The sequence below is a fragment of the Mustelus asterias genome, chromosome 3, assembly GCF_964213995.1.
Source record: "Mustelus asterias chromosome 3, sMusAst1.hap1.1, whole genome shotgun sequence".
Lineage (NCBI taxonomy): Eukaryota > Metazoa > Chordata > Chondrichthyes > Carcharhiniformes > Triakidae > Mustelus > Mustelus asterias.
Window position 1 is genome coordinate 153,916,523 of NC_135803.1, and position 25,579 is coordinate 153,942,101.

Consider the following 25,579-nt stretch of genomic DNA (forward strand, 5'->3'; position numbering starts at 1 on the left):
GCTGTGTAGAAATAAATCCTCGATGGAGGTTGATTTCAGGTTCAGAGTAACTCCCAGTGTCCTGGTCAACATTCTTCGCTCAAACAAAAAACGCCTTCAGAAAATAAAACAATAAACCTCAACGATTGGCCTCACCGTAGCGAGATCTGACCCTGTGCTAAACAGCTACATTATTTGCCTACTTATAAGTCTTTTGAAAGAAATTCATTTCCTGAATTTCTTTGAGGGAAGATGCCACATTCGACATGTACTTGCAGAGTTAAGTTCAAGGTTATGTGGGAGAAGCTGGGCCATGAACCTAAACTGGACAGCCCTTCCAAGGAGCAGGGACCGGCACGCTGGGCTGTGCTGTAAGGCCTTAAACAAATGGTAGCCATTTCAGGGAATCTGACTCATTTGCTTCACTAGTTTTTCAGGGTAGTGGTTTCAAAGTTCTGAAACAAATGGACAGAAATTTAAAGAGTGCCATAACCCCGGAAGTGAATTCCACAACCTCGTAACATTCTGCTGTAACGTGTGTACGAACTTCAATCTGATAGAAAGTCGCACAGGGTGTAAACTGGACCAGCAATGAGCTTTTATCCAGTTTGCACTGCCTCCCAAGAACAGCTTCATTCCCCCCCCCTACCCAATCTTTCCAAAATCTGCTTTGATGTTCTCGTTTTCCTACTGACCTTTTTTTCCCCCTTTCTAAACTGGATCTCAAACCGTAATGTGGTTGCTGCCACTGCTTTCACTCGCATTCAGCACATTCACCAAATCTCTTTACTGGTAACTAAATTTACAGGTGCCTCCATCCTATAGGCCTTTTAACATACTGCTTGAGGAAAGAGCCCTGCGCATGTTTGAAGATTTCCATTTACTCCCCCTCTGTCTCAATCAATAAGTGGGTGATTAAAATCTCCCAGAACATTAATTCTGTTGTATCTACTCATCTTTTTAATTTGACTGTTTCTTTCCTCTTCGATTTCTTTGGAGGCCTGTAACACATACCAATTAATGCAACAAGCATGTTTTCTCTTTTGAACTCCAAACAAATGAAGTCTGTTTTCTACCTTCTCCACTTCAACCCTCTTTACAGTAGATGCAGTCTCTTTTACTCATATTTCCACTCTGCCTCCTGTTCTTATCTTTTCTATCTATTCCTCGGAGTTCACTGGAGTTGTGTGCTGGCCATTCCTGCTAATACTATGGTAGATAGATGTCTAAAAATGGTAGAACATGCATTGGTTGCATTACCATCTGACACGGCAACTGTCTGGCAACTGCTGCCCAGTTGTGGTATCTAAGAAGCAACTCTTCCAATTATGGTCCACAATGTATCATGATTGACCAGTTCTGGGCTATCGATCTGTCCTAAAGCTTCCTCATATGGCATGGTAGTGTCACCTGTGAAGACTTTGTCCTCATGAGGTACTGTGTGATGGTCACTCCGATCAGTAGTATTATTTTTAAAATTCATTTTACAGCATGTTTTACAGGATGTAAATTCATTTTACAGGTTCGATTCCCAGCTTGGATCACTGTCTGTGTGGAGTTTGCACATTCTCCTCGTGTCTGCGTGGGTTTCCTCCGGGTGCTCCGGTTTCCTCCCACAGTCCAAAGATGTGCGGGTTAGGTGCATTGGCCATGCTAAAATTGCCTTTAGTGTCCTGAGATGTGTAGGTTAGAGGGATTAGTGGGTAAATATGTAGGGATATGGGGGTAGGGCCTGGGTGGGATTGTGGTCGGTGCAGACTTGATCAGCCGAATAGCCTCTTTCTGTGCTGTAGGGTTTCTATGATTCTATGAGGATGTGAGTGTCGCTGGCTGGGCCAGCATTTATTGATCGTCCCTAAGTGCCCTCCATTTCAGAGACATTTGAGAGTCAACCACATTGTTGTGGGTCTGGAGTCACATGTAGGCCGAGACCAGGTAAGGGTCAGATTCCCTCCCCTAAAGGATATTAGTGAATCAGATGGCTTTTTACGACAATCGACAATCATAGAAATCATAGAAACCCTACAGTGCAGAAGGAGGCCATTCGGCCCATCGAGTCTGCACCGACCACAATCCCACCCAAGCCCTACCCCCACATATTTACCCGCTAATCCCTCTAACCTACGCATCTCAGGGGCAATTTTAACCTGGCCAATCAACCTAACCCGCACATCTTTGGACTGTGGGAGGAAACCGGAGCACCCGGAGGAAACCCACGCAGACACGAGGAGAATGTGCAAACTCCACACAGACAGTGACCCGAGCCGGGAATCGAACCCAGGACCCTGGAGCTGTGAAGCAGCAGTGCTAACCACTGTGCTACCGTGCCGCCCCAAACATATACTCTGCATACTGTACAGTCCCCACTAGGAAACTACTTTTCTGTCCAGCTGTTCTGAACTTTCCAGCATTCTATAGATGAGTTGTTAACTCTGCACCAGCCAGTCCTTCAGCATCCTTAGCTTTAGCCTTTCTACTCGAAATGTGTAATTCTCAGTCTGCCTGCCCTACCAATTAAAGGGACACACATGTGTGCACTGACGCTATTTTCCCCATTTGTGCTTAGTGTCACAGATTCATGGATTCATCTGCAGCATGGGGAGAGACCATTCAGCCCATCGAGCCCCTGTTGTTCTTACCCAAAATCTGAAATCTTTGCCCTCTGGCCCTTTAACAATCAGCTAATGAGAAGAGAATTTCCTTGTTTACCTCATCTATGTCTGTAATAATCTTGTACATCTCTAGCAAATCTCCCCTCAATCTTTGTTGCTTCAAGAAGAATGACAATCTTTCCAACCTAACCTTGTAATTAAAACATCTCATCCCTGGAACCATTCTGGTGAATCTTCTCTGCACCCTTTCAGGGATCTGCATATCTTTCTTAAAGTGCGGTGACCAGAACGGGATGCAATACCCTAGCTTGGGCTTTATATAGACACTTGAAGATTTTTCTTGCAAAACTGGAAGCAAGTTTTACTTGAAGGGAAATATAAAAGAAACTAGCCCTTTTATTCAGCTAAACTTCTGTGATTTCCACCCACTGGCCTTCCCTGTATTTGCTAATTATTTTCTCGGTAGTGGCTGGACCTGCCAAAGTAATTAGTGGGCATTAGGTCGGCCACCTACTGCTTTCTATTCACTGGCCTGCAGGCTTTTAAACTTAGCAAAAGATAATGATAGCAGGATACACTATTTCACCGAATTTCTAGAGTTCAAAAATGGCAGTATTTATTCCTTTTGCGGGAGTTTGTTACGACACAGCTACCCCACAGTGTCACCCACCGCTGAGCGTGTTTAGATCATTTTGTAGCATCCCCAAGTCACCAGCAAACACTGAATGCTCTTCTGGATGAAGTTTACCCTTTCTAATCTCTCCTCTTAAAGCATTAGTCCATGCTGGAGTATAGTTATTCAGGTGAGAGCGCAGTAGGGCCTTACCCAATTTGATCCAAACACTGAAACTTGCTATAGGAAGCAATTATGAACAGAGATCATAGAATCCCTACAGTGCAGAAGGAGGGGCCATTTGACCCATCAAGTCGGCACTGACAACAATCCCACCCAGGCCCTATTCCTGTAACCCCACGTATTTATTCTGCTAATTGCCCTGACGGCTAAGGGGCAATTTTAACATGGCTAATCAACCTAACCCGCACATCTTTGGACTGTGGGGGGAAACAGGAGCACTCGGAGGAAACCCACGCAGGCACGGGGCGTACGTGTAAACTCCACACAGACAGTGACCCCAGGCCGGAATTGAACCCGGGTCCCTGGCGCTGTGAGGCAGCAGTGCTAACCACCGGGCCACCGTGCCGCCCATCCGGAGGGCTGGCTGCTTGATTCCCTGGCCCAGGCAAGTTGAGGCCAGTGTAGGAGGCAAGGTTTAGTGCTGAATTAGCTTGAATAATTCAGCTTGGGTTGGAGAATCAGCTCAGTTGCTTGTGGTTTGTGTGGCTCTAATTCTATCCATGGGAACTATACTGAAGAATTAATTTGTCAAGAACTATCTGCAGCAGTCAAGATTATGCCATGATCCAGTTTGTGGTTAAGCAGGCTCTGCTGTTTATTAAAAACAGATTTACACAATCAGCTTAATTTGGCTTCAGTCTGTATTAAACTCAAATTCAAATCATTTAATTCTCAATATTAAATCCAAATATGGTTACACAAGTGGGATCTACTTATCTGAATATTAATTATCCAAATGCTGAAATGTGCTCTTTTTTATTTTTGATAATGAAGACATTGCACATCTGCAAATGCACACAGACACACTAAAACAGCGTATAATGAAACGGTCCCAACGGAAACAAGAAGGAAGGATCCCAATTAAACACGGGAGAAGGGTTCCAACAAAAACATGGGCCGGAATTCTCCGGCCGTTCACATCTTGCCACTGCTGCCAGTGAGGATGAAGATTTTGGCGCTCAGCGGGACCAGAGATTCCCACTGGCGTGTACAGCCGGCTAATCAGATGCTCTTTCCTCGGGTAGAAAAGTCAAGTACTAGGGGACAAAAGTTTAAAGTGCGTGGGGAAAAGTTTAGAGGAGATGCGCGAGGCAAGCTTTTTACAGAGAGGGTGGTGAATGTCTGGAACGCACTGCCCGGGGAGGTGGTGGGAGCAGGTACAATAGCGTCATTTAAGGGGCATCTAGATGAATACAAGAATAGGATGGGAATGGAAGGATACGGACTCTGTAAGTGCGTACGGTTTTAGTTTAGGCAGGCATCATGATCAGCGCAGGCTTGGAGGGCCGAAGGGCCTTTCCTGTGCTGTACTGTCCTTTGTTCTCCCACCCATGGAGGGAAAGACCCAATGAAATGTGGAGGAAGGTTTCCAACAGAAAGAATGAGGAAATTAAACATAGGCCTCAATTTTTCAAATGGCAGGGACTTGCTGAAGAGTCGGAAATGGCCTTGAAGCCAATTTACACCCTGGTGAGCATTGATTGCCCTTCATTTGGGGAAGTCTCACCTTAGAGAGCTGCCGGCAACTCAGACTGGCCTGCCAACCTCCAGTCCCTGCAGTGAAAGCACCCCCTGCCCGTGCCACCATGCCACCCCAATTGCTGGGATTAAAACCCGATAAGCCCCAGGCCCTGATGCCCTGCATCCCAGAGAACTTAAGGAAGTGGCCCTGTAAATAGTGGATGCATTGGTGATCATTTTCCAGCATTCTATAGACTCTGGTCAAGTTCCAATGGATTGGAGGGAACAAAGAACAAAGAGAACAAAGAACAATACAGCACAGGAACAGGCCCTTTGGCCCTCCAAGCCTGCACCGCTCATGTGCCCAACTAGACCATCCGTTTGTATCCCTCTATTCCCAGTCTGTTCATGTGGCTATCTAGATAAGTCTTAAATGATCCCAGCGTGTCCACCTCAATCACCTTGCTTGGGAGTGCATTCCAGGCCCCCACCACCCTCTGTGTAAAATACGTCCCCCTGACATCTGTGTTGAACCTTGCCCCCCTCACCTTGAACCTGTGACCCCTTGTGTTCGTCACATCCGACCTGGGAAAAAGCTTCCCACTGTTCACTCTATCTATGCGCTTCATAATTTTATACACCTCTATTAGGTCGCCCCTCATCCTCCGTCTTTCCAGGGAGAACAACCCCAGTTTACCCAATCTCTCCTCATAGCTAAAACCAGGTTTACCAGGCAACATCCTGGTAAACCTTCTCTGTACTCTCTCCAAAGCCTCCACGTCCTTCTGGTAGTGTGGCGACCAGAACTGGACGCAGTATTCCAAATGTGGCCGAACCAACGTTCTATACAGCTGCAACATCATATGCCAACTTTTATATTCTATGCCCCGTCCAATAAAGGCAGGCATGCCATATGCCTTCTTCACCACCCTCTCCACCTGTAGGGTAGTTAATGTAACTTATTAAAAAAGGAGAGAAAGGGAAAATGGGGAATTATAGACCGATTAGCCTGGCATCGGGGGTGTGGAAAATGCTGGAGCCAATTATTAAGGATGTAATAACTGAGCATTTGGAAAGCAGTAACAGAATCGGTCCAAATCAGCATGGATTCACTCAGGGAAATTATGCTGGACTAATCTTCTGGAATATTTTGAGGATGTGACCAGTAGAGTGGACAAGGGTGAACCAGTGGATGTTGTATATCTGGACTTTCAAAAAAGGCTTTTGTCAAGGGATTAGTGAGCAAAATTAAAGCTCATGGTATTGGGGGTAATGTATTGACGTGGATAGAGAAGTGGTTGACAGACAGGAAGCAGAGAGTGGGAATAAACGGGTCCTTTTCAGAGTGGCAGGCAGTGACTCGTGGGGTACTGCAGAGTTCAGTGCTAGGACTCCAGATATTCACAATATACATTAATGATTTGGATGAAGGAACTGAATGCAATATCTCCAAACTTGCAGACGACACTAAGCTGGGTGGCAGTGTGTGCTGTGAGGAGGATGCTAAGAGGCTACAGGGTGATTTGGACAGGCTGACTGAGTGGGCAAATGCAATATAATGTGGATAAATGTGAGGTTATCCAATTTGGTGGCATAAACAGGAAGGAAGATTATTATCTGAATGGTGACAGTTTAGGAAAAGGGCAAGTGCAACCTGACCTGGGTGTCATGGTGGAACAGTCCCTGAAGGTTAGCATGCAGGTACAGCAGGCGGTGAGGAAAGCTAATGGCATGCTGGCTTCATAGCAAGAGGATTTGAGTATAGGGATAGGGATCTTGCTGCAGTATACAAGGCCTTGGTGAGGCCACACCCTGTGTATTGTGTGCAGTTTTGGTCTCCTAGTCTGAGGAAGGACATTCTTGCTATTGAGGGAGTCCAGCGAAGGTTCACCAGACTGATTGCTGGAATGGGAGGACTGACATATGAAGAGAGATTGGATCGACTGGGCTTGTACTCACTGGAATTTAGAAGAGTGAGAGGGAATCTCATAGAAACATATAAAATCCTGATGGGACTGGACAAGCTAGATGCGGGAAGAATGTTCCCAATGTTAGGGAAGTCCAGAACTAGAGTTCTGAAACACGCTGGTTAAGTGCATTGACCCGAACAGATGCCGGACTGTGGCGACTCGGGGAATTTCACAGTAACTTCATTGCAGTGTTAATGTAAGACTAATAAATAAACTTTAACTTTAACACAATCTAAGAATAAGGGGTAAGCCATTCAGGACTGAGATGAGGAAGAACTTCTTCACACTAGAGAGTTCATAGAAATCACAGAAACCCTACAGTGCAGAAAGGGGCCATTCGGCCCATCGAGTCTGCACCGACCACGATCCCACCCAGGCCCTATCCCCATATCCCTACATATTTACCTGCTAATCCCTCTAACCTACACATCCCGGGACACTAAGGGGCAATTTTAGCATGGCCAATTAACATAACCCGCACATCTTTGGACTGTGGGAGGAAACCGGAGCACCCGGAGGAAACCCACGCAGACACAGGAAAAACGTGCAAACTCCACACAGACAGTGACCCATGCTGGGAATCGAACCCAGGTCCCTGGAGCTGTGAAGCAGTAGTGCTAACCACTGTGCTACCGTGCCGCCCCTTGTGAACCTGTGGAATTCACTACCACAGAAAGCTGTTGGGGCCAGCTCGTTAGATACGTTCAAGAGGGAGCTGGACGTGGCCCTTGTGGCGAAAGGGATCAAGGGATATGGAGAGAAAGTGGGAGTGGGATACTGAAAGTGAATGATCAGCCATGATCATACTGAATGGTGGTGTAGGCTCAAAGCACCGAACGGCCTACTCTTGCACCTATTTCCCTGTTTCTATGTTTCTAAATTGAGGAGAGGACCCAAGTGAAACGCTGTGAAAGATCGACTTTGGAGTGACAGAAGCAGATCCCACCTGACTCGGTGCAGGCTCGATGGGCCGAAGGGGCTCTTCTGTACTGTATGATTCTATATATTGAGAATGGCGACAACTGAAATATGGAAGGTCCCAGCTGAAATACTAAGGAGACCAGTACACTGATGTACTCTTTGATGTACGACCAACTGATGTAAAATTATGTGAGCACTAGCAGGCTCTCATTAGTATGAGTAATTAACGTTCTACTCTATTGATAGGATATCAACTTCCAGTGCCTGAAACATCAAAATACTGCAAGTTGTGTCAAGTGCATGACCTACAATTTTGATCGCAGTAAAGGGATATGTCTGAGAGGTGGGCATATAAGTTATAATCTGCTCTGTGAGAGCCAATTTATCTAACAAGCATGAGGGTGGCATGGTGGCACAGTGGTTAGCACTGCTGCCTCACAGTGCCAGGGACCTGGGTTCGATTCCCGGCTTGGGTCACTGTCTGTGCGGAGTCTGCACGTTCTCCCCGGGTCTGCGTGGGTTTCCTCCAGGTGCTCCGGTTTCCTCCCACAGTCCGAAAGATGTGCTGCTTAGGTGCATTGGCCATGCTAAATTCTCCCTCAGTGTACCCGAACAGGCTCCGGAGTGTGGCAACTGGGGGATTTTCACAGTAACTTCATTGGAGTGTTAATGTAAGCCTACTTGTGACGCTAATAAATAAATATACTACATTTATAACAGGACAATTTACAATAATTTAAGGAACAGATCATTTGAAAAAAGGTCTTGTAATAAAATAGTGCCATTCACAACCTTTGGACATCCCAAAGTCTTTCACAGCTAACAAAGCACTTTTGAGGTGTTGTCGCTGTGGATAGCAGTTAATCTGTACACAGCAAGATCCCACAAGCAGCACTGTGATGGTGGCCAGATCATCTATTTGTTTTTGGTGAAGTTGGTTGAGGGATAAACATTGACCACAGCAGTGGGAAGAACTCCCCTGCTGTTCTCCGAATTAGCGCCAGGGGGTATTTTATACCCACCAGATTCGGCACATAGGGCTTGAGTTCAACCAAAAGAAGGCATCTCCACCACCTCGACGGGCAAGGGCAGCAGATGCCTGGGAACGCCATCACCTGGAAATCCCCCTTCAATTCACGCACTGTCCTGACTTGCAACATGTATCACCGTTCCTTCACCATCGCTGGGTCATAATCATAGCATCCTACAGTACAGAAGGAGGCCATTCGGCCCATCGAGTCTGCACCGACCACAATCCCAACCAGGCCCTGTCCCCGTAACCCCATACATTTACCCTAGCTAGTCACCTTGACACTAAGGGACAATTTAGCATGGCCAATCAACCTAACCCGCACATCTTTGGACTGTGGGAGGAAACCGGAGCACCCGGAGGAAACCCACGCAGACACGGAGAGAAGGGGAGAACTTCACACAGACAGTGATCCAAGCTGGAAATCGAACCCGGGTCCCTGGTGCTGTGAGACAGCAGTGCCAGCCACTGTGCCACCCCTCCCGGCACTCCCTCCTGGACAGCACTGTGAATGCACCTGCGCCACATGGACTGCAGCGGTTCAAGAAGGCGTCTCACCACCACCTCTTCAAGGACAATTAGGAATGGGCAATAAATGCTGGGTCGAGTCAGCGACGCCCACATTCTGTGAAAGAATGAAACAACTTCTCTGCTCTTCAATTCAAAGTGAAATACAGCATCACGAGTAGTAATGTTTTGCTTGAAATCTACATTCTGAGGTCCAGAGGGATCACTGGATCTGGGATCATGTTCTTTGGTGCTACGCTGAATGTTCCATTGCTTATTCAACCACCATCAGGGAATGTTTAAAAAATAGACATCAAAGATAAAATCCAGGGATATGGAATATACATGGCTGTGGTTCTGTACCACATGATAATTGTGAGCAGATTCTGCATCTATTTGTTCTGATATACGTGCTTTGCAAATATAATCAAGGCTTTCAAGATGCATTTGTTAAAGAAATCTAATTTTGTGCATGACGGATGCTATGAGCCAAGATTTGCTGTCATCTTCAGCAGAAGCTAATCTGAACACAGTGTAAGCTATCTAATGCTTACTGACGTTTGGTAAGGCAGCAAATTGCTGCTAAGTTAGAAATTCTGGTTCCCCGACGCCTTAATGAGCAAATGGATTTCTCGGTGTGGAACCACACAAAGAGCATGCCAGAATCCAGCTCCTTAATTTAAAATTCTCATCCTTGCGCTCAACTCAAAGTTTTGCTGAACTAAAATTATCCCCATTGATTGGTGAGTAGGTATAGTGAGCACAGACTACTGAACTGCTGTGACATGGAATCAGCAATCCCTTTGACATGCTTGGCCTTTTTCTTGTGCTGTATGGTCCCTTTAAGACTGTTGTGCAGCCATGCTTGTGTGCATCACCATGGCCTGTGCCTGGCCTGTCTGCCTACTGCGCAGCACATTCCAGATTGCCACATGGCCACGCACTCACGCAGCTTCGAGGGACCAATGCATGGAATTCCTTAACCCTACTAGTGGTACAAGCAGAGTTCCCCATGACCTTTTCACAAAGTATTGAATAAATATTTACAAAAGCAAAAACAAATTTGAAAGAGGTTGTGGGCAAAGGATGATCTGGGGAATGAGTCCAGTGAATATCTGTGGGTGGCACGGTGGCTCAGTGGTTAGCACTGCTGCCTCACAGCGCCAGGGACCCGGGTTCAAATCTGGCCTCGGGTCACTGACTGTGTGGAGTCTGCACGTTCTCCCCATGTCTGCATGGGTTTCCTCTGGGCTCCGGTTTCCTCCCACAGTCTAAAGATGTGCGTGCGGGTTAGGTTGATTGGCCAAGCTAAATTGACGCTTAGTGTCAGGGAGATTAGCAGGGTAAATATGTGAGATTACGGGAATAGGTCCTGGGTGGGATTGTGGTTGGTGCAGACTCGATAGGCTGAATGGCCTCCTTCTGCACTGCAGGGATTCTGTTCTATTCTAACTCTTTCAAAGAGCCAGTGGACACAATAGAATCATAGATTCCCCACAGTGCAGAAGGAAGCCATTCGGCTCATTGAGTCTGTACTGATCCCCTGACAGGGCATCACACCCAGGCCCTAACCCCATATCTTTACCCCGCTCATCCCCCTAACCCACACATTGTAGGACACTAAGGGGCAATTTAGCATGGCCAATCCACCTAACCTGCACAGCTTTGGAGTGTGGGTGGAAACCAGAGCACCTGGAGGAAACCCAAGCAGACACGGGGAGAATGTGCAAACTCCACACAGACAGTCTCCCAAGGCTGGATCAGAACCCAGGTCCCTGGCGCTATGAGGCAGCAGGTAGACCGAATGGCCTCCCACTCTGCTGCACAATGCCGCGGTGACAAAGTATTTACAGCACTGAAACAGGCTATTTGGTCCAATGGGTCCATTCTGGTGTTCATGCTCCACGTAGGCACCCTCCCACTACTCTTCATGTCACCCTATCAACATATTCTTCTATTCCCCTCTCCCTTGTGTGGGTGGGGAAGCAGATCGACCCCGCTGCCCCTCCAACTGGAGAAGAAGGCTGTTCTGATGCATCAGGAGATGCAAAAAGAAGCAAGGGCAGGTCACAGGCTGGGTCACATTCACACACCAGCAGGAGATGATTTGGCATCGGGTGCCCATTTCCAAAGCGAAAGCGCTGTGAGGATTTGGCACGGTGAGGGTGGTTGCAATTCTGCGCGGTGTGTTTCAATTTGGCACGTCCTGAACTTCCATTTGAAATGACTAACTGAGCTGTCTCTTTAAACATTTCCTGTCTACCAGATTTCTGGCTGTTTTAACACAGGGAGGTCAAGAGATTCCTGGTCAAGGAGTTGAAATCCTGCAGGGGCGGGGTGTGTGGTGGTGGCCAGTACCTCACTGGTCACGACATGTGATGGGCTTTGTCAGCTGTCAGGCAGGTGGGCAGATAATATGTCAGCACAGGACACCCTATCTGTCTCAGCACGGGCTTGTGTCTCCTGCGAATTGAACTCTGAAGAAACAATACGGTGGGAGGGCCGGTTCAAAGGGGCCGGAAAAAGATTATCTTTTCAACTGGAGATACCAAAAGGGGATGAAATTCAGGCAAGGTTCCAAGTGAAAGGGCCCTGTTTCTCAGGATGTCAGTAAATTGTTTGAACTGAGCGGTGGGGAATCCTGAATGATCTCAAAGGCTAGACATCTGAATAATGGAGAAGTGTTCAGAGTGACATTTATGGTCAGTTTGAGGTGTTTTTTATTTTTATGCCTCAGTGTCAGGTTCTGGGATCCTGTTTCGTGACTGCAACCTCGGTGCTCCACTGTCACGTTTTAACTCTTGCTATTTCTGTCGGCGGTCTGAGCTGCTCTGTTGTAAAGTGGAGCCCAGAATGACCCCTTCCATTTCCTTCACTGAAACCACTGGCTTGAACCTAACAGCAGATCTGTGGACCAATGGAACAATGACTCTCATCAAAGTTGTTAAATTTAGGACAGTGGTCAAAGGGGCAGAACCATTAGCCTCTATTTGCCTGGGTGCCCACCACAGGCTGGGGGACTTCCACAGCAATGTAACTCATAAACCCATTCAGTGAGGTGTGTTGATTTTCAAAAGGCAGTGTTAACGTTAAAATGTTTAAAGTTTTTAAAATGTTTATTTATTAGTGTCACAAGTAGGCTTACATTAATACTGCAATGAAGTTACTGTGAAAATCCCCTAGTCGCTGCACTCTGAGGCCACTGAAGGAGAATTTAGCATGTCCAATGCACCTAACCCCCAGCATGTCTTTCAGGCTGTGGGAGGAAACCAGAGCACCCGGAGGAAACCCATGCAGACGCAGGGAGAATGTGCAAACTCTGCACAGACAGTGACCCAAGCTGGGGATCGAGCCTGGGTCCCTGGTGCTGTGAGGCAGCAGTGTAACCACTGTGCCACTGTACCTGCCCCTAAGCAGAGCCCCACAAGCCTTTCCACAAGCAAGGATGTATGTACACCAATGTACACTGCGCCACCATGCCACCCTATGAAGCTCCCATTCACACTGCAGTAGAGGAGCAACTGTTGTGGAGTCAAAGCCGGCGCAGATCAAAATAGGCCAAATGGCCTTCTGTGCTGCAAGATTCTATTCACTGAAGGCGATCACCTATCAGCTGCCCGATTGCAGTTCAGGTAGCTTCACTCCTGATTTATACCCCAAAGCCAGTGGTCATTGACACAAGCTGTGCAGCACTCAAAGTAACGCATGTTGCCAGAGATTACAGTTTAGAGGCACCAGCAATTTATTTCTGTCCCATCCGTGCTGAGTTCAAGTGTCCAGATCACCAACAACCTGTCCTGGTCCCTCCATGCTGACACTATAGTTAAGAAAGCCCACCAACGCAGAAGACTAAGGAAATTTGGCATGTCAGCTACGACTCTCACCAACTTTTACAGATGCAACATAGAAAGCATTCTTTCTGGTTGTATCACAGCTTGGTATGGCTCCTGCTCTGCCCAAGACCGCAAGGAACTACAAAAGGTCATGAATATAGCCCAATCTATCACGCAAACCAGCCTCCCATCCATTGACTCTGTCTACACTTCCTGCTGCCTCGGCAAAGCAGCCAGCATAATTAAGGGCCCCTCGCACCCCGGACATTCTCTCTTCCACCTTCTTCCGTCAGGAAAAAGATACAAAAGTCTGAGGTCACGTACCAACTGACTCAAGAACAGCTTCTTCCCGACTGCCATCATACTTTTGAATGGACCTACCTCGCACTAAGTTGATCTTTCTCTACACCCTAGCACTGTAGAGTTTGCACATTCTCCCTGCGTCGGCATGGGTTTCCTCCAGGTGCTCTGGTTTCCTCCCACAGCCTGAAAGACATGCTGGGGGTTAGGTGCATTGGACATGCTAAATTTTCCCTCAGTGCTGTAACACTACATTCTGCACTCTCTCCTTTCCTTCTCTATGAACGGTATGCTTTGTCTGTATAACATGCAAGAAACAATACTTTTCACTGTATGTTAATACATGTGACAATAATAAATCAAATCAAATCGAGTATCTGATCTTACTGGGGCATGTGCAGCAAAGTGCGATCAGACATCACGGGGCTAGCTCAGCAAGCACCCATGGAGCATATCCAGGAGACAACACTTTCAGAGTAGATGGGAAGGAAAGTGTTCAAAAAAAAGGAAAAGGTGGCTTGGAAGAAAACTTCTGCAAATAGCTAAATGGCAGAGTTCTGTGATCCTATTGCTGACCTACATTGGCTGCTGGTCACATCCTTGTTTGCAAATCCCGCATAGCCTCACTCCTCCCTATTTCTGAAACCTCCTCCAGTCATACAAAACTCCAATGGGCAGCACAGTGGCACAGTGGTTTGCACTGCTGCCTCACAGCACCAGGGACCCAGGTCCAATTCCTGGCTTGGGTTCCGTGCGGAGTCTGAACATTCACCCCGTGTCTGTGTGGGTTTCCTCCGGGTGCTCCGGTTTCCTCCCACAGTCCAAAAGATGAGCTGGTTAAATGCATCGGCCATGCTTAATTCTCCCTCAGTGTATCCAAACAGGCGCCGGAGTGTGGCGACTAAGGGATTTTCACAGTAGCTTCACTGCGGTGTTAGTGTAAGCCTACTTGTGACACTAATAAATAAACTTTAAAATGAAGGGGTGGAATTTTATGAGATCGATTCTCTAAGGGCCCGATTTTACCATTGCATCGCACCCGTTTTCGGACGCATAAACATGGTAAAGTCAGGCGTGAGGCCATTAACACAATCCGCGCCCGCGCAGAGGCCCACTTTACTGAGGCCCAAAAATGGCCGCGATCCGATTCGCGCCTGAAACGGGCGCGACGGCAATTTAAATGCATTTGCATGTATTTAAATTGAATTAATGAACTGCCCGCCCAACTGTACCAGCATTTCCCCCTTGACCATCGCGTTCGCCCGTCCAGATTCGGCACAGAACAGACATGTTCGACAAAAGGTCTGTTTTGGGTGCTTGGGGTGGGGGGCGTGGTGGTAGCTAGATCATTCTCTGATGGAGGGGGCGTGTGGGAGAAGGGAGGCCTGATCATTTTCTGGGGGGGAGGAGGAGGCAGGTCAGATGTACCTCTGGCGGGGGGTGGGGGGGTGGGGAGAGGAGGGGGGTCAGATGTATCTCTGGTGGATGGAGGGGGGGAGGGAGGACAGATCGCTCTCTGGTGGGGGGGATGAAGGGCAGAGGGAGGCCAGATCGTTGATTGATTGGTTGGGGAGGAGGAGGTGGGGGATGTGCGGGGGAGGGAGAAGGGAGGCCAGATCATTTTCTGGTGCGGGGCGGGGGGGGGGCAGCGGGCGTATCAGATGTATCTCTGGTGGATGGGGGTGAGGGAGGAGAGAGGCCCAATCATTGTCTGGTGGGTTGGGGGAGTGGGGGGGGGGGGGGGGAGGCCTGATGGATCACTGGTGGGTGAGGGGGGAGGGTGGGGGGTCAGCTGCCACTCTGCGGGCGATCGGTGGGGGGAGAAAGGGGGCAGAAGGTCACGATCGGTCTAGGTAGTGGGGGGGGGGGTGGGTAGATAAAGGGGAAAGTTATGTTGTAGGGGTGGCGGTGATGTCTGTGAGGGCCATCAAAGAACAAAGAACAAAGAAAATTACAGCACAGGAACAGGCCCTTCAGCCCTTCAAGCCTGCACCGACCATGCTGCCCAACTTAACTAAAGCCCCCTACCCTTCCGGGGACCATATCCCTCTATTCCCATCTCATTCATGTACTTGTCAGGACACCCCTTAAAAGTCACTACCATATCCGCTTCCACTTCCTCCCCCGGCAACGAGTTCCAGGCACCCACCACTCTGTGCAAAAAATCTGCCTCGTACATCTCTTTTAAACCTTGCCCCTCACACCTTAAATTTATGCCCCCTAGTAATTGACTCTTCCACCCTGGAAAAAAGCTTCTGACTATCCACTCTGTCCATGCCTGTCATAATCTTGTAGACTTCTATCAGCTCTCCCCTCAACCTCTGTCGCTCCAGTGAGAACAAACCAAGTTTCTCCAACCTCTCCTCATAGCTAATGCCCTCCATACCAGGCAACATCCTGATAAATCTTTTCTGTACCCTCTCCAAAGCCTCCACATCTTTCTGGTAGTGTGGCGACCAGAATTGAACACTATATTCCAAGTGCGGCCTAACTAAGGTTCTATAAAGCTGCAACATGACTTGCCAATTTTTAAACTCAATACCCTGGCCGATGAAGGCAAGCATGCCGTATGCCTTCTTGACTACCTTCTCCATCTGCATTGCCACTTTCAGTGACCTGTGTACCTGTACACCCAGATCCCTTTGCCTATCAATACTCTTAAGGGTTCTGCTATTTACTGTATATTTTCTATCTGTATTAGTCCTTCCAAAATGCATTACCTCACATTTGTCCGGATTAAACTCCATCTGCCATCTCTCCGCCCAGGTCTCCAACCGATCTATATCCTCCTGTATCCTCTGATGGTCCTCATCGCTACCTTGCTTTTTGCTCCCAAGGCCGCTTTATCCACTTTTTGCGGCCCGGGAGCAATGAGACAGGGGCGCGATTTTCAATTTTCTTTCTAACTGCGCATGCGCAGTTCAGAGCTCCGATCGTTTCGGGCGCGCTAAGCCCCGCCCACAGCGCGATTCAGACTTGCAATCTTTTTTTCAGGGTAAGTGTGTATGGGGGGCGCCTGAAAGCAGATTTCCAAGTCGGATCTGAATTGCACCCAGATTCTGCACTTAGAATGAAAATGGTAAAATCGGGCCCTTAATGTCCAACTAACATGAAAATGGGAGAGTTCCTGGTCCGTTTTTTGGGCGTGTTTTGCTTATGCACTTAGTCATTGAAAAAAATGGTGCAGAGTGTTTCTAGCTGCAGGCAGTGGGCTGGGCTTAATTCACCAGCCAACTTCTAGAGGGAGCTACTGTGCATGTGCAGACCTCTGGTTCTGCACATGCTCAATCGCAAATGCAGGGGTCTGACAGACAGAGAGCTGTCAGGCCCCTGCTACTGCAGGCAGCCTCAACCAGCTCCCCCCACCCCGCAATCGCAGGGGCTCACGGCTGATCGTGAGCCCCTCGATGTATGGGCACCCAGTGGGCAGTGCCAAGATGCCCACTGGGCATTTCCCAGGTGCCCAGTGGGCAGTGCCAGGATGCCAAGGTGGCATTGCTAAGGTGCCAGGGGCACTGTCCAAGGGGCACCCCCCCCCTTGCCCAATGGCCTCCAGTTCCACTGGCAAGGCCAACAGGACCGTTCCCCGTTTGTGGAGAGTAGGTGTTTTCCTCGCCAGAGAGAACCTCTCCTGGCGAGGCCATAAAGGCAACCAAGCCCGGACCATTGAGCGCCGAGCTCACTAAACATATGCAAATCATCATTATAATATATTTAAATAAATTATTCAGCCTCTCGCCGGAAATCCGGCTCTCATCAAATCGCGAGTGCCGAGAAATCTGGCCATCGATGGGCGGGGCGAGCCGGTAAAATTTCGCCCAAGATCTCGGCACTCCTCCAACAACCTAGCTCTTTGACCAAGCTTTTGGTCAGCTGTCCTAATGTCTCCTTAACTATCTCAGTGACAATTTTATTTAGTTTGATGACACATTTGTGGAGCACCTTCAGACATCTTGTTATAGTACTAATTCAGATCCCTTGAATATCCCCAGTTTTAATCGCTCCACCATTGGTGGCCATGCCTTCAGTTGGCTTGGCCCTAAGCTGCTGAATTTCCTCCCTGAACCTCTCCACCTCTCTACTTCACTCCATTCTTTTAAGACTCTCCTTAAAATATACTTCTTGGTCAATCTTTCAGTCGTCTGACCCAATATCTCCTCATGTGACTCAGCTTTGTTATATAATGCTCCTCCGAAAGCGGCTTGGGATGTTTTATTGCCATAAAGGTGCTATCTAAATGGGCAGTCATGTCGTGAAAGGTGTCATATAAATGCAAGTTGTTGCTGTTGGAATAGCGAATCATCACGTCAATCTGCAAACAGCCTGGAACTTTCCCTGAGTAGCAGTTAGTGTCTTGGGGAGAGACAGGAATCAAATCCAGGAATAAAACCTCTACGCTCAACTAGCTTAGGTTCTAAACCTGCTGACTGCTCCTATTATTCTTCTGTCAGTGTGTAGCAGTGTGCATTTGGAAGGAACAGAGGGACTAAAATGAAGGAAAGAAACCAAGTTAAAAGCTTCGCTTAGGTAATGACGATAGTTTATATGATTCAGCACTTGCAGTGTTTTTATGTTTCGTACCTGCTTGGATACTAAAGCTTCAATAAAAGACAAAATGAAAAGCTACTGAATCTGTGCAGGAGATAAAGCCTGCTTTAATTTTATTTAATCTTCCATTATTACATCCTGCAAATGTCATTCACTCTCGGAAAATGAAATGCTGGCACAGGCGACAAGGCAATTACTTGGCAGCTGTTCAAGCTATTGTGGAATTTTGGGCTTTTTTTTTTGTTTAGCATAAGGATCTTTTTTAATTTAAAAATCACTTTTATGGCAAATCAAAGCGGTGTGCAACCAGCATAGAAAACACGTCAAGCCAAGCAGATTCTCGCTGGTAATTTCTGGTTCAATTTAAGGTGAAGGGCAAAGCTTTCAACTGTGTGAATACCAGCCTTTTGCATGCAACAGATATTAACTGAAGGGAAACATTTGAAATGGGTTTATTATTTGCAGTCCCACTGACCCATGAACTGTACACGTTTCTAACTTGCCATCTGAACAATTATATTCCTCGGGTTGGATTTAGTCCAAGGTTGTCCTTCGACTCTCAGCTGATTGGGCAGCACTGAACAAATGGCCTTGGCTTTTGTTTTGCTAATTTTACTCCTTTTCCTTTTTTGGAGGTGCCAATTCACGGAAGGCTACGGGCTGCAGTTCCACAGCTGCCGCTGTCCTCTCTCACTCACCCAGGTGTTTTTTTCTATTCATTCGTGGGACATGGCTGTCGCTGGCTGGGCATCGCTGGCTGGCTGGCCTCCCTAGTTGCCAATGTTCAGAGGGCAGTTGAGAGTCAACTGCATTGCCCTGGCTCTGGAGTCACATGTATCATAGAATCCCTATAGTACAGAAGGAGGCCATTCGGCCCATCGAGTCTGTACTAACCACAATCCTACCCTGGCCCTATTCCCGTAACCCCATGCTTTTATCCTGCTAATCCCCCCTCAATTTAGCATGGCCAATCAACCTAACCTGCACATTTTTGGAGTGTGGGAGGAAACCAGAGCACCCGGAGGAAACCCACGCAGACACGGGAAGAATGTGCAAACTCCACCCGAGGCTGGAATTGAACCTAGGACCCTGGCGCTGTGAGGCAGCAGTGCTGCGTGAGGCACCAGTGCCATGTGCCGCCTAAGGTAAGGATGGCAGATTTCTATCCCTAAAAGACATTAGTGAACCACATGGGTTTTTCCGACAATGGTTTTATGGTCATCAGTAGATTCTTAACTCCAGACATTTTTTCATACTGAATTTAAATTCCACCATCTGCCGTGGCGGGATTCGAATCCAGGTCGCCAGAACATGAGCTGAGTTTCTGGATTAATAGTCTAGCGATAATACCACTGGGCCATCACTTCCCCCTAAAGGTTATTCTTCACCTGCGATGATAGGCCATGTTCTAATCGTATTACAGCAATTTTATGAATACAAAATCAGCTTTGAAAATCTGGAAATGAAACTACTGGATTGTTTTAAAACTCCAGCTGGTTTAATTACTGATGCTTTTTCAGGAAGGAAAACTATCCCTCCTTCCCAGTCTGCCCTATACCTGACACCAGGAATGTAGACCAATGTAGTTGGCTTTGGAATGTCTTCTGTTCACCTAGAAAGATACTCAGCTGTATCAAACATCTTTTTGTCTTTTAAAGAAGCATTTGGACAATTACATATGTAAGATGGGTATAGAGGGATATGGGCCAAACGCAGGCTATTGGGACTGCTAAGTGATAAAAAAGGGCGGCATGTACAAGTTGGGCCGAAGGGCCTGTTTCCATGCTGTAAACCTCTATGACTCTATCTATAAAATGTTTCAAGAAGGCAGCTCACCACCGCCTTCTCAGAGCAACAAGGATTAGGTTTACAAAAAAACTGCTGACCTTGTCAACAACGCCTTCTTCCAGCGAATAACAAAAGGAAATAGAATGCCTGCTACAACATTCCTATCTTGCAATGCAGGCCACAACACCCAACCTTCATCATGTCAGACACCTCTGCAATTGAATTTCAATGTAAAAAGGATGTAGTTCGAGACAACGCTGTCTGGGAGGCAGGGCCACAGGTGGAATGTTGTGGGTCTGGTAGCACCCTAGCCTGAGGAGCTTAGCTTGGAGTTGTTGTCCTTGCTCTGCCACAGTTCTGTATGAATCCTAAAGGAGGTGTTCCATTGAGAAGGCATTGCATTTTGATGTATGTGTGAGATCAAGACTATCACACTATTACAAATGACATCTTTGTCACGTTGACCTTCTTGGCATGAGACACTCCATCACTCCCAGGTGCTTCCATTGTAATGCCTTCCTCTGACGTGCTGTAAACATCACTACAAGGGATTTCAGACTCAACAGAAGAAAGCAGTCGGCAAGATTTTTTTCAAATGACACTGGGAAATCAATCAATTTGAAAATAGCTAACAGCTACAAGAGCGTTAATGGACTACAAGGCTGATGTTAATGAGTTGCCTGTGCTTCATTCTTGCGGTTCAGAAAATTACATGAACTCTTTCACGGCTTTATAGCTTTGTCCCAAGTCATCTGTTGCTCTGAACATCTTATCGAGCATTTCTGTGCTGCAATGAACTGACTGAGAGTGAGAGTGTGAGGTGTGAGTGAAGAGTCTCAACCTGTCACTTTGACCAACCTTTTCCCTTTCATGATCTGACAGGCCAGCAGTTACAGTTTCGACTTCGGATCGCCAGCATTCCCTGTTTTCCCTCTTCCCTCAGTTGGATAAAGGTATACTGAAAGAGACAGATTAACTGTAAGCTCTGCTACAGTTGAATTCACCTCTGCCTATAATTTGCAAGTTATCTCTCTCGCCCTCAAATCACGCAAACCAGCCTCCCATCCATTGACTCTGTCTACGCTTCCCGCTGCCTTGGAAAAGCAGCCAGCATAATCAAGGACCCCCATGCACCCCAGACATTCTCTCTTCCACCTTCTTCCTTCGGGAAAAAGATACAAGAGTCTGAGGTCACGTAACAACCGACTCAAGAACAGCTTCTTCCCTGCTGCTGCCATCAGACTTTTGAATGGACCGACCATATATTAAATTGATTTTTCTCTACACCCTATCTGTAACTGCAACACTATATTTTGCACCTTATCCTTTCCTTCTCCCCCTATGTACTCTATGAATGGTATGCTTTGTCTGTATAGCGCGCAAGAAACAATACTTTTCACTGTATACTAATACATGTGACAATAATAAATCAAATCAAAAATAATTGGGAGTATGCTGCTCTCATCGCTCTAACTGTTAGGGGGCGATTCTCCCATCTCCGGCGGGAGATTTATGCGGTGCCCGATTAGCGCGATTCGTGCTGGGCATCCGGCCCTGAGCTCATCTCCCAGCGCTGGATTTCCAGCACCGTCAGCTATATTAGATATTCACAAGGTAATTTTAATGTAGTTTAAATCGCATTAGCAGGCCTGGGACTGAAATCTCTGGGCCTGCTAGCCTCTTCCCGCCACCAGGAGTATTTCACCCCAGTGGGGATTACTATAGCTCCCCACTAACGGGGAGCTGGCGGCCCGCCCCTCCTAAATGATTTGGAGGAAAATGTAAGTGGTTTGATTCGTAAGTTTGCAGACAACACAAAGGTTGGTGGATTTGTGGATAGCGATGAAGACCATCAGAGGATACAGCAGGATATAGGTCGGTTGGGGACTTGGGCAGAGAGATGGCAGATGGAGTTTAATCCGGACAAATATGAGGTAATGCATTTTGGAAGGTCTAATACAGATAGGAAATATACAGTAAATGGCAGAACCCTTAAGGAGTATTGATAGGCAGAGGGATCTGGGTGTACAGGTATACAGGTCACTGAAAGTGGCAACACAGGTGGAAAAGGTAGTCAAGAAGGCATATGGCATGCTTGCCTTCATCAACTAAGTCTGTGCCTATATATGCCCTGTTCGTGGGCCCAGCCCTTCACTCACTTGGTGAAGGAGTGGCGCTCCGAAAGCTTGTGCTACCAAATAAACCTGTTGGACTTTAACCTGGTGTTCTGAGACTTCTTACTGTTCATCGGCCGGGGCATTGAGTTTAAAAATTAGCAAGTCATGTTGCAGCTTTATAGAACCTTAGTTACGCCGCACTTGGAACATAGTGTTCAATTCTGGTCGCCACACTACCAGAAGGATGTGGAGGCTTTGGAGAGGGTACAGAAAAGATTTACCAGGATGTTGCCTGGTATGGAGGGCATTAGCTATGAGGAGAGGTTGGAGAAACTTGGTTTGTACTCATTGGAACGATGGAGGTTGAGGGGCGACCTGATAGAAGTCCACACGAATATAAGGGGCATTGGCAGAGTGGATAAGTCAGAAGTTTTTTCCCAGGGTGGAAGAGTCAATTACGAGAGGGCATAGGTTTAAGGTGCGAGGGGCAAAGTTTAAAGGAGATGTACGAGGCAAGTGTTTTACACAGACGGTGTTGGGTACTTGGAACCCATTGTCGAGGTAGTGGAAGCAAACACTAATAGGATGGGAATGGAGGGATATGGTCCCCGGAAGGGTAGGAGATTTTAGTTCAGTCAGGCAGGATGGTTGGTGCAGGCTTGGAGGGCCGAAGGGCCTGTTCCTGTGCTGTAATTTTCTTTGTTGTTTGTCGCCGAGGCACTCAGCAGTTCGCAGAGTGAGGGAGATTCATTTTTATACTCCTATTGAAAAAAACAGCGTGATTTACTCCAGTTTTTAATGTGAATTCGTCACTTCAAATTTTTTTGGAAGTGTCACCCCCAGTATTCTGTTGATCAAGGCAGGTCTTGCTCGCTGCTGACATCAAGGGAAAAGGAAAGACTTGCAGTCCAGGAACACCTATCATGACCTTAGGATGCCATGACACACCTTAAGCCAGTTGAGTAGTTTGAAGTGTAGTCACGTTTGTAATGTTGGAAATATGGCCAACTTCTGTACAGCAAAGTGCCATCAACAAAAAAATCAGACAAATGACCAGATAACCTATTTTAGTGATTTTGGCATAAGGATACGTTTGACCAGGACAGCGGGAGAAATCACTTACTCTTCCAACAGTGCTGTGGGATCTTTTACATCTAGCCTGAGAGGGCAGAGGGGTGTTGGTTTAATGTCTCATCCAAAAGATGGCACCTCTGACAGTGCAGCACTCCCTCGGTACACCGCAGGAGAGTCTGGACCATGTGCTCTAGCCTATGGACCATGTGCTTAAGTCTCTGGAGAGGCACTTGATCAGGGAGTAGAGTTTTATATCTGATATGTCCTGCAAAGTAGAGGCAGAAGATAACAATGATCGGAATAATTCCAAATGTCAAGGTGGCCAACTGACGGCCTTGTGAGTGGACGAAATGGCAGGTTTAGCAGAGTCTCACAGAGCAGAATGAGTGGATTTGGACAGCACCATTAATGAATAAAAATATTTCAAACTGCGTTGGAGAGATGGAAGGACACGAAAATCAACACCACGTCAAAGAAAGACATATTAGGAGGGGTTACCAACTTGGGTTTTATGGATGGTCTTTGAGGAAGATGGGTGGAGAACTGGCTTGGTCACATAAGACAGAGGGTGGTAGTGGAAGGGTCTTTTTCCGGCTGGATGCCTGTGACTAGTGGTGTTCCGCAGGGCTCTGTATTGGGACCTCTGCTGTTTGTGATTTATATAAACGATCTGGAAGAAGGTGTAACTGGGCTGATCAGTAAGTTTGCGGACGACGCGAAAATGGCTGGACTTGCAGATAGTGAGGAACATTGTCAGAGGCTGCAGAAGGATATAGATAGGCTGGAAATTTGGGCAAAGAAATGGCAGATGGAGTTCAATCCTGATAAATGCGAAGTGATGCATTTTGGTAGAACTAACGTAGGGGGGAGCTATACGATAAATGGCAGAACCATAAAGGGTGTAGATACGCAGAGGGACCTGGGTGTGCAAGTCCACAGATCCTTGAAGGTGATGGCACAGGTGGAGAAGGTAGTGAAGAAGGCATATGGCATGCTTGCCTTTATAGGACGGGGCATAGAATATAAAAGTTGGGGTCTGATGTTGCAGTTGTATAGAACGTTGGTTCGGCCGCCTTTGGAATACCGCGCCCAGTTCTGGTCGCCACACTACCAGAAGGACGTGGAGGCTTTAGAGAGAGTGCAGAGGAGGTTTACCAGGATGCTGCCTGTTATGGAAGGGCTTAGTTATGAGGAGAGATTGGGTAAACTGGGGTTGTTCTCACTGGAAAGACGGAGGATGAGGGGTGACCTAATAGAGGTGTATAAAATTATGAAAGGCATAGATAGGGTGAACGGTGGGAAGCTTTTTCCCAGGTCGGTGGTGACGTTCACGAGGGGTCATAGGTTCAAGGTGAGGGGGGGGGAGGTTTAACACGGATATCAGAAGGACGTGTTTTACACAGAGGGTGGTGGGGGCCTGGAATGCGCTGCCGGGCAAGGTGGTGGAGGCGGACACACTGGGAATGTTTAAGACTTACCTAGATTGCCACATGAACGGAGTGGGAATGGAGGGATACAAAAGAATGGTCTAGTTTGGATCAGGGAGCGGCGCGGGCTTGGAGGGCCGAAGGGCCTGTTCCTGGTCTAGTTTGGATCAGGGAGCGGTGCGGGCTTGGAGGGCCGAAGGGCCTGTTCCTGTGCTGTATTGTTCTTTGTTCTTTGTTCTAAGAGAGGGAGAAGGAGAACTTTAAGGAAGGTACGGTTCAAACTCTGCGCTGAGCTTTTTGACTTCAGAATGTGGGTATTGGAGGAGTTGATATCGAAGCAAACTGTGATGCCTACTGGAGTGAAACTGCCTGCCAAAACTCAAGTCGCTTGGTTCACATTCTGAAGCAACCGGAAGGGTGCTGGTGCCCACTGGAGCGTACCCCAACATGAGTTTGTACCTTTGGGAGGAGAGAACAATGGAAAGCAGAAACCTGAAAGCAGAGCTAAGTTTTAATTCACCTTAAGAATTGAGAAAAGGTTTAGGAAGACAATGTAAGGTTTTTTTTTTGCCGGCATTCCCTGGTGTATTCCTTTAACCTGCATTTCAATGGGCTGTTCTATCAGAGCAAAAAGCAGAGCTAACCTTCTAGTTATCAACACAACCACTGCACAATTGGTTCAGACAAGTATTGATTCGGCAGGTTCTATAGCTTCACATGCCTTCTGCTAAAAAGCGTTTTATACAAGCATAATTTAGCACAATCAGTGGAGATATTGAATATTTTCAGTGATATTGCCTCTGTATATTTCAGTTAATCATTGCATTGTTTGGAGTTACATTTGCAACTTGACTCTGGCAATGACTCTGCTCAAAATCATTTATTCTCCGGCCGGAATTCTCTGGCCGTTCACGCACTGCCGCTGCTGCCAGCAAGGATGGAGATTTTGGCGTTCAGCCAAATCTCCGTCCACTGCAGAGTTTGTGTCTCCCGTTCTCAGTGTGGAGTCTCAGAGTTGATGCTTGTGGAGAATGCGCAAACGGCCAGAGAATTCTGGCCTATATCTCATTGCACTTTGCTGGTTTTGGTTAGCCATCATCAAGATTTGCCAGCAAAACGCGAAAAGATTTAGTGAGGTGAGATGTGATGGGGAGGG

At 47.3% G+C, this 25,579-nt stretch overlaps 1 protein-coding gene across 3 annotated transcripts in view; it reads right to left on the bottom strand.

The window, feature by feature from the left end:
• LOC144491738 (MICOS complex subunit mic25-like) overlaps positions 1–25,579 on the bottom strand; it is a 438,118-nt gene that overhangs the window by 41,701 nt on the left and 370,838 nt on the right. Inside the window, exon 8 of one of the 3 annotated variants that reach the window (XM_078209976.1) lies at positions 20,664–20,763. The exons of the other annotated variants lie outside the window; for them this stretch is intronic. Coding sequence (XP_078066102.1) covers positions 20,674–20,763 — 90 coding nt within the window. The 3' untranslated portion in view covers positions 20,664–20,673. The remainder of the gene's footprint in view (positions 1–20,663; positions 20,764–25,579) is intronic. 3 annotated transcript variants of the gene reach the window in all.